This window comes from Chaetura pelagica, unplaced genomic scaffold (genome assembly GCF_000747805.2).
Source record: "Chaetura pelagica isolate M959 unplaced genomic scaffold, ChaPel_1.0 scaffold34, whole genome shotgun sequence".
In the NCBI taxonomy this organism is placed as follows: domain Eukaryota; kingdom Metazoa; phylum Chordata; class Aves; order Apodiformes; family Apodidae; genus Chaetura; species Chaetura pelagica.
Genome location: NW_009952895.1, coordinates 1,549,753 through 1,559,736, shown reverse-complemented (window position 1 = coordinate 1,559,736; position 9,984 = coordinate 1,549,753). Strand labels below are relative to the sequence as shown.

General features: G+C 44.6%; 1 protein-coding gene across 1 annotated transcript in view; it reads right to left on the bottom strand.

The window, feature by feature from the left end:
• FOXI3 (forkhead box I3) overlaps positions 1-7,455 on the bottom strand; it is a 10,235-nt gene extending 2,780 nt beyond the window's left edge. The window contains exon 1 of the mRNA XM_009995622.1: positions 7,389-7,455. Coding sequence (XP_009993924.1) covers positions 7,389-7,455 — 67 coding nt within the window. The remainder of the gene's footprint in view (positions 1-7,388) is intronic.
• Between the last annotated feature and the right edge of the window lie 2,529 nt (positions 7,456-9,984).

Genomic DNA, 9,984 nt, shown 5'->3' with positions numbered 1-9,984 from the left:
CCGCTCCCTTCCCCTCCCGGGGGTCTCTCCGAGCTGCCCTGGTGTTGCCCGGCCACCCCCCGACCCGGCCGCCCTCATCCCCAGGGTTTTCTTCCCTCAAAGGGATCCGAGCCCCCTTTTCCCACGGATGCGATCGTCCCAGATCCCTTCGGCCCCGAAACCGGCCCCGAAATTGAGGTCCGGGGGAGATTAACATCGCTGCGGTCGCCCCGACGGAGCGCGAAGGCTGAAATTCGCTTAAACTCTCTTATTTACGTGTAATTTTGCCGCCCGTCTCACAACAGCCACGGCTGAGATCGCGCTTTAATGAGCTTTGGATAAGGAATTGCCCGAAATTAAACAAACAAACAACATCAGCGTGTTCGCTCGTCCTGCGGGAGGAAAGGGCGCGATTTAATGACTGAAAGTTGATTTTCGCCTTCGTGCTTCGGGGCGAGCTTTGAGGGAAAGCCCATCCTTTTGCAAGAGCAAAAAAAAAAAGCCACCAAAAAACAAAACACAAGCTCTCGTTATTCACAAACGATCCCGACACCCCGGGGTTTACACGGGAACCGGCTCCGGCAAATCCTTCTTGTCCGGAGCAAAGCACATGATCGGACCCAGAGGTAGAACAAGAAAAATACAGTCAGTGGTGCGGGAGAGTTTGAGAGAGTCTTTGTCGGTCGCTTAGAAGATGTAAATCCCCGGGACTTAAATGGGATTGTTACTGAATTATCTCCGGGGGAAAAAAATGCCCCCGGATCCCCTTTCCAGGTAGAGATACAAGGCGCTCATCTCAGGGTTGCAAGCGCCGGGTGTTTTCGTTTGACATCAGGATTTTTGGGGGAGGTAGAAGCGTTTGGGAAAAGTCTTTGCGTTTTATGACATCGATAAAATAGTTTAGAATCCACTTGTAAATCAGTGAAGCTGGATCGGGGCAGCTTTCCCGGGACTACCTCCAATCCCAAATTTTCATCCCTTGCGTGATCTGAGCAGGGATGGAATAACTGGAGGATTCTCACCAGGGTATTTCGTTTTAAAACGAGTGGACAGACAGTTTGGGTACAGAGAATCATTTAAAAGAGATTGTGATAAAGAATTATGATTTCGAATTTTCTCCCTTAATCGTAAGGGCAGGTGTTTGGGGTTTTTGGAGGCTTTTTTTTGGCATTTTGATTTTTTTTTTAATTTGTTGGGATTTTTTTTTGTGGTTGTTTTATTGTTTGTTTGTTTGTTTCATTTTGGTTTTATTGTTTGTTGGTTGGTTGGTTTTTTGCCTCTTTTTTTTTTTTTGCCTTTTTATTGGTTTGTTTTGTTGTTGTTTTCTTCTTTTTTTTTAAGGTTTTCTGTTTGTTGTTTATTTTTTTTCTTTCCCCTGTTGTTATTTTGTTTCTGTCGCTGATTTTATTTTTCATCTTTTGGGGAAGGAGCTCACCCTGTGTGTTCAGCCAGCCAAGAAGAGCAGAAGGAAATTTGACATTATGTTTTGCAAGGTGCCTTGTCCCTCCTGAGCTTCCTTGCCTTTCTTACTGATAGTAACCTCTCATCTCTCTGGAGAAGGTTAGCGCTGGAAAATACTGATTTGAAATCTGAGCGAACAACAGGCACCTAAAACGAGGAGTTTATGTGCAAGTCGCAGCTAGAAAGGGCATCAAAAGGACAAGAAGCAGGTAGGATTTAAAGAGCAACTTCCCTCCGCGTTTGAAGAGCTAAGCCGAAAATGTTATTCTCTAAAATTACGACAAATCTGCCTTTATCCGTTTTCTCAAAACCCCCGTGATCTTCGCAGGAGGGAGGGGAGCAATCAGTGGTATCGCCGGATCGCTGGAAATTGCGATTTTTTCCTTGAGGAAATTGGTGCATTTGGGCAAAGGCAGAGCCATCTAGAGGAACAGCCCGGCAGGGCAGTTTCCCTCAGAGACACGGGCTGCTGCTTTCCAGTTTGCTTTGGTTGATTTCTCTCCTTCCAACAAAGGAAACGGGTGAGAAAACAATGCTGAAATAGCTGCAATAATTATGTATGTCCTCAGAAAACTCCAGCTCGCTTTACCAAATAGTAAGGAAGGTGAAACGAAAATAGCTTTAGAGGGGTTATTACACAGCTGGGAGGGCACGGATATGGAAACCAACACTTCATTTGCAGAGTGGAAAGAATAAAGCTTTGATGGTTTGATGGCTGTAAAAATGTCTAATTTTCCTAATGCAGTTATCCTGCAAGTAGCACAGAGTGTTGCCTCGAAACACCCTCAGTGCTCAGTGCAAACCTGTTGCTGTTCCCTTGTGCCGGGGCAGGAGGGGAGCGGCACGGGGAGATCCAGCACCCTGCCCCGCTCCTTCCCGAATGCTCCTTCCTTCCAGAGGGGTCTGGGGGACGTTTATGGTGCAGAAACACACTGAGAAGCTGGCAAGGGAGGTGCCAAAATGCTAAAGGGAAATCGGTTTCAAGGTAAGAGTCTGAGGCTGCTGCCCATCAGTGCGGGCAGGTTCAGGGCTGGGCTTGAGCAACGCTGTGGAATTCCTGCGTTATTCCCGAGCAGCTGGGACACTGGTCAGCACTGGCACTAGGAGTGTGGCAGCAAGGTCTGCCAGGCAGAGCAGCCCAGGGCAGCTGGGAGCCGTGGCTGAACTCTATCCCCAGCCAGCTGCCATTATGGGCTCACTTCTCCAGCCAGCTGCCCTGGAAGGTGTTCCAAGGCTTCCCGAGGAAAAGTGCTGCAGGAGAGCGAGGTGCTCCCTGGCACTGCCTGGTGCTGGCCACACCATTCCCCTTGGTGCTCTGCTTGTCCCTGTGCATGCAGAGAGTGCTTTCTCCCTGCTGGGAACACACTGTCTTTGCCTCCCAGGCCCTGCTCCTCTGAACATGTAGGTACAGGCTTCACTTTCCTGTTGTGGATCTCAGGTGTCTCCAGCTGAACACGGAAACCTGAAAATGCTTCAGACCTGAGCACCCAGCCTCACAGCAGGAACTGATACCTGCACCCATCTGGATCTCTCCATTGCCTGAGGATGCTGAGGTCTAGGCACAGGGAATGTGTTGGAGAATCGGGACATCATAACCCATATTGGCTGCTATTGACTTCACCAGGAGAGAGACCAGGGTCTGTTCAATGGCTCCGAATTGCGGCAGTGAAGCAGGAACCACAGGTTTGTTTTGTTTTGGCTGCATTTGCAATATAAGTCTCCCTTTCTCCCTAGGGCTGTCAAGAGGCAAGGCAGTGACTCGATGGCCCACATATAAAAGAATTCTTCATGTGCAGATTTTATCTTCCTCCAGAGCCATCAGTGAAAATGGGGAATGAATTCTTCATCCTCTGACAAGACAGGAGAATTATCTTTTTTCTCCCAGTGGTCCAGAACCTTGGTTCCACTCTCAAGAGTATCAAGTGATTGACTAAGAACAACTCAAATTAGATTTAAGCTGTCATACCACTGCCTTGTTTACAGCTAAGCCTGTTTCTTCTTAGACTGGGTACTTTACACTTACCAATATGCTCTAATAAAGTCTATTTTTTCACTCACCCTCTGATTTGTCCTGTAAATGGGTAGCAGAGAGAGAATATCTGATGGTATGCAGTAGATGTTTCATTGCCATGAATCTGGGAAGGCAGTTCTGTGTACGTGTGTACAGGTTGAAGTAATTTTTATCCCATACCTAAGGATAATAATGTATATTCCTCCCTCCCTGTATCTAGTCATCTATTGGACAGAAGTTCTGGCGATCAAATTTTGCCAAGTTACCTTATGATAAGATCAGAGGTTTTAAATCTATCTGGATTTTTCAGACCCTACAACATTTCCTGGGGAGGTGTCCTCATTCCATAATTTTTCAGGCTACTGACAACAGGCTTGGATTGGTTTTGTTTCTCCTTAATGATCTCCATAAAAGATCATAGGCTTTGGAATAGCAGATATTTTTCTGGTTGTGTTTACATGGTGCTGAGCATGATGGAGCTGCTGGACTCTGTCACAAAGCAAGGAATAAATAATTGTATATCACAAGCCTATTTACTCCAGCACTTTAGGCTGTGAGAGAACTTCATTGCTGAAAGAGGCTGTTCTGCTGTGTCCACTCCTGGCTGCTTTTTTTGGCTGCTGTGCTCACTCTCACAAGTGTTTCTGTGGCTGGGGACTGGGGCACTGATCCAGATCAAGGGGAACACCCTCTCCCCAGTTCTTTTTTTTCCTTTTTTTACCCCCCCCCAGGTTAGTTGCAGCCTGGGGGCCTGCCTAGCCCTTCACTGAAGGGGAGCTTGTTAGTGACTGATTAGCCAAAGGTTTGATAAAAGCTTCATTGTTTGTAACCTCTGTAAACTACCCGGAGCTGTGCTCCTAATAAAAGTGGGATTAAATAGACACCTTGAGAGTGAGACAGTCACAAGTGGGAAACTCAGAGTTTTTTGGGAGTAGGAGTTAGGGCCAGTCTTCAAAGTCTTCATGACTCTGCATGTCAGAAGTGATTTTACCAAAACTGGGCTTGAAGCCTGACTTTAGGATTTTAGGACTTTAGGAAGCCTGGATTTTTTAGGGAAGAGGAGCTTGGTGGAAGGCAGAAGGAAGCCAACTGTTTGCAGATGGATTAAGCACACGCTCCAGGTGTTTGGAAGCATGTTTACAGAAGCTCTTAGGGCTCTGCATTCCTTCTGCCTCTCCTCGGGCTTAAGATTCATAAAAAGCATTTAGAAATCCCCACTGTGATCCCACAAATTTAATCCTTCTTTGTTCTAATTTTTGCAACAACAAAAAATCCACCTGACAATGAGATGTGACTAACTTTGTACTATCAGATAGTGTCTTTTCTGGGAAAAAAAAAATGTTAAATAGGGAGCTTCATCCTTCCTCCTAAAAGCTGAAAAGACCTGGTACTATCAGATAGTGTCTTTTCTGGGAAAAAAAAAAAATGTTAAATAGGGAGCTTCATCCTTCCTCCTAAAAGCTGAAAACTGACCTGGACTGAAATAAAGTGACATCTTTGTGCTTTATATGTGTTTTTGATGGGCAATGGGATACTTGAAATGGAGCTTGGTCCTCTGGGCTGGTTGGCCTGTAGTGATGACTCCTACATAGTAAAGGAAAGGCCAATATCTCTTGGTCTTAATTCATCTTTGGTCTTAATTCATCTAAATAGGCCACTTCTGCCCTGGAATGAGTAGTGGGAATAGGAAACCATGCAGATAAATGTATGATCTGCTGAGGTAAAAATAATCAAAAGTATTAGGAGATACAGGTGGGAGCTGCCATGGCCACTACCACCAGAGAACAGGAGAGTATTAAACTGACATTTCTTCTCCAAGTTTATCTGTGGGAGAAAATCAGATAGGGTATTAGTATCAGGGGCTGGTGAAAGAGCAGTTTGAGCCCCATTAATAACTAGGGATATGTTAAACAGCAACTGCATTAATTAATTCTTTAATCATCAGCCAATCCCAGTAAGTCACAGTGTCAGAACTCCTGGAACCAGGAACATACCATGTTGGCCATTAATGCTGGCTTTTCATTTTGGGACACTAAAAAGATTTGAGAGCACTAAGAAAGCTGATATTGGCTCATTATTTACAGGAATTGGGCGAAAGATTTGGGTAATGCTAAGACTGTCACTGTTAAAGGCACATATAGTGCCTTTAGTGTGGGCACATCTCCTGATCAATCAATTATTAAAGGAAGGCAATAAAATTTATGCAGATGAGTGTGTGTATATAGAAAATAGGCCTTGTCAAATCAATTTCATGTTTATCTCCAGTACCAGTGAACAACTCTTGATGGAACTGATTTCTGAAAGTGTTTGGTTGATACCATCTTGGGGGAGGATTTTTGAAAAAAAGGTATAAAATCAACATGATGCAAATTAAGTGGAGCCAACTGGTTGGAAAGAGATCTCCAGATGTCACTGGGAAAAATGAATCCTTGAGTCTCCTGTGGAAACTGGTTCATTATTTGGTTTTTACCATTGAGTTGCAGGGGAAATAAGGAATCATTGTAGACCAAATATGTAGGAGTCTGAAACTGGGGCTATGGAGTGTTAAATAATGAAGAGGACAGTTCACTGACACAGAGCTGCCTTGATCTCTGGATGGCAACTGGGAGCAAATGGGTAGGGTGTATTTCAATATGGAGAAGTAAAAGGACACATTTAGGGCAAAAAAAATCTGAGCTTGATGGGGTGATGGAGTCCATTTTGGAAATGAATAATTAGTATCTCCTTCTCTGGAGACTTTCAAGACCCATCTGGGTGCGTTCCTGTGTGATCTGCCTCAGGTCTTTCTGCAGGGGTTTGGACCTGATGATCTTCAGAGGTCCCTTTCAACCCCTGTGATGATTCTATGATTCTGTTTTTTATTTTTTTTTAAAGTTGTTATGATTCCTGTGAACAATCATTTGTTCCTTATTAAGATATTGGAGTGAATGAGGCATAGAAAGACAGAATAATCTTAAGGGTGTTTTCCCACCTTCATGATTCTATGAGTTACAATAATTTCATAGTGGTAGTGCATAAAATTACGTTTGCATCTATAGAATCATAAGTAGCAGGGTAAAATAACAGGGATGAAGTTGTGTGCTGTTCAAACACAAGAGCCTAGGACAGCAAATAAAACTGATGGCAGCTGTGTTCCTGAGAAGAGACTCCTGCACAAAATGTGGAGCTAAGCTTGAAGCTTCTCAAGGAACTCTAATTACATACAGGAATAGGATGAGTGACTTGTTTGCAATCTATAAAAATCTATGCCAGAGCAGAAGCATGAGGATAAAAAACAAATTTGGAACAGGAATGAGGAACTGAAGGAGGACAGATAGAAGGATCTCAGTTCAGCTTCCCACACAGGGATATCTGGGGCTATTTGAGGTGTTTTGCAGTCTCCAGTGGTCTGTTTCAAGTATGTCAGGCACTGCAGACACCTCAGATATCCTAAGGAACCTCAGACAGCTCTAAACACCATTGTGTGCAACTGGATTAAGTCCAAGGTATCAGTTTTTACTGTTGTGCATCAATTATTAGAACAACTTACCAGGATTTATGGTGGATTCTCCACCAATTTTGAAATCAAAGTGGGACATTTTTTCTGATACATACTTGAGAGAAGGCAGCAACTAAGAGAAACCTTAGCCTAAGTCCTTCTTCATGTGTGTGGGCTTTCTACAATGATCTCCCATGTTCCCACTTCCCACCAGCAGTCCAGCCTTGAACACTGGATTCCATCTCCAGCCTCCGAGTTTTCCTCAGTCTGTTTGCTCTCTTTGCAGTGTGCTTCATTTTTGCCCAGTCCAGACAAGTTCAGTGATATTTCTGTCCAGGTTTTATTGCCCAGCTAGGCAGGTGATTTTGGTAATCTAGATACTACTGTGATGCCTAAGTAAAAATTGCTCTCTCTTGGAAGTGTGGCTCTTATGAGAAGGGATGAGCACCTTGTACTCACCTAAGCCAAAAATCCACTCAGGGCTCAGAAGGTGCAGAGCAACATGTGCTGGGACCCACAGGGCCATGTCTGCCATTGAGGCTATGGGCAAGAAATGTTTTGAGCCCTGTTCTCTCTTCTTGGCCACGTAGATGCTGTCTGACAACTCTAACTAGGTCAGTGTCTGATGAGAAGAAGTGGTCCAGCAAAAGGATTGCTGCTAATGGAAGCTTTGGCCAGCAGAAACAGGCATCTGAGGTCACTTTGGGTAAAATCTCATTCCTCATGAACAAATTTGAGATGTACCAGCATAGTATTGTGTGCATTTTGAAAAGCAGGTGGGCAGACAAGATAATGGTGCCATATGGGAAAACCTTGTCTTGAGGCAATGAGGCAGAACACGAGAGAGGCATCAGAAGAAACCACAGTAGTCAAAAGAAAACCCTGCTCAGCTCCAGGTTTGTCACCTTTCAGAAATCAGCCCTTTCAGTTCAGGGCTGTGGCACAGATTCTTTAGCACTTACAGACATATGGGCTCCTGTGACAGGTACTGAGGAAGAATTTCCTTGATTTCTTTGAAGAATTTCAGGTGAATTTGCTGCCAGTCAAGGCATGCCTAAGCCCTGCCTCGAGAGTGAGCCATTCATGTGCCCAGTGATTGATGTTCATGACAGATTGGCACATGCCAAAGATTGGCAAAAACAATGCTAAACAGTAGCAAAAATGGCAAGTGCCTGCAGGCTTCATGAGGCTCTACAGAGTCTACATATGCAAGAGGAGGTGCAAGTGCAAACTAAACAGGCAGCAGAGCTGAAAAGCTCTTATTGGCATCTAGGAAGACCAAAAATAGCAAGTAGAGGAAGAGTAAACACTGGGTATCCCCTGGAGCTGTGGTCTTCTGCAGTCATAACCTCATCATCTGTCTCAACAACATTCATTTGACGTGGATGGTGAGAAAGAAAGCAGGCAGCCACGGAGCCTGGCTGTTGGAAAAACTTCTCCACCTGGCCAGTGCTAAGGAAGGGTGTGTAGGTGAAAAGATGTAGCCTGAGCAAGCACCCTCAGAGCTGGGCAAGATCAAGTAGCAAGGATAGTCAAGGAGATTTGGTTTAAAAAGCAAGGCAGCACTAAAACTTTTTTGTGAAAGTCCAAATCAAGGTGGCCTTTTATAATAGATGCTAAGGAAGAAGAACAAGTGTAATCTCCACAACACCAAGGTTGAGGACAGAAAAGGACAGACTAAAGATGGGTGAAATATTACCAGAGTCTTCACAGATGACCGATCAAGAGATGAAGAGATTCTCAGTGTTTGGGAGATTATAACGCTTCAGGAGCAGGATGACAAGAAGAATCTTGCTGGCAGAGGCAGCAAAGAAGGGTCAGGAGACTGAAGAATCTGAGGGGCTGAGAATGGATCCATGGGGCTGTCGTATGGGTCATTGACCCAGCCAGTCAATCGTATGTTATCAGGAAAGAAAAGATCCCCTAAACAAGGAAAAGTGAATGCTAGTGAGCAAATTCCCATGGTGATGACCTTCCAGGTTCTGTGCATTTCCTGATACCTAAGCAAATTCCTTGCTGTGTTCCTTGCTGGACAACTCAGAAGGTAGATTCATTTTCCACAAGGCAAGAGGGACAGTACAGGAAAACCAGTGCAAGAGGCTGGTCACTGACAAGTTCAGAGATATCAAGAACTTCAGTTGCACAATTTCAAAAAGTCATTTGACCCAGTGTGTTGCAATAGGTGTGTGGAGTGTCCTGGGGCTATATGATATGTCTAAGAAGCTGCTGAAAAACATTATAAAGAGGTGAGGTCAGCAGTCCTGGTCAAGAGCAAGCTGAACAACTGGTTCAACACAATGACTGGTAGAAGACAGGGTGACTTGATAATTCACAGCAACTTCTGGAGCTGCCTGTAGAAAGTGAAGGATGGAGTTACAGTCACCAAAGACTTTGGGCAAAGTCAGACAAGGAGATCAAGAGCCTGAGGATGATCCCATCTTCAGTGGTGGTGACAGTTCATGGCATGTGTCCAAGTCCAAGGAGGAAAGGGAGGACGAGTGAGAACTACACAGGCAGGTAGCAGCAGGGTGGACAAGATGGACTGCCCCATTTATCTGAGAAATTTCACCACACAGGAAAGCAACAGATCCCTCTCCAGAGATCTAAGGGAGGATGTAGCTGGCACACATGGGTGTAGTTACTCTGAAACAGTCACGAAAAAGCACAGACAAATCATGGAAGCAGAGATCGGATTACTCAGTAGGTCCCTGTCCTTGCTCTGTGTGCAAATAAATTGAATGTAATGGTAAAGGGAAGAGGAATAAGAAGCTGGTGGTGGGAGAAAATAAATTATTGGTGTTCATTTTGATCTATTTTTTTTTTTTTCTTTACGATTTTCTCAACAGAGCTGTGGAGCCCTACATACTGAATTTACATCTGCCTTTGTAAGCTGCTACTTCTTCATCTTTCTTCACAGATCCTTTGGGTCTGCAGCCTGTGGACCTGAAGGGATGGACAACATAAAAAATGAGTCTGTATTTGCTGAACACAGTGGAGCTCCTGAGAATGACTTGTAACTGTCCTCTTCAGTCATCGGTCTGCAGGATAAAAAAGT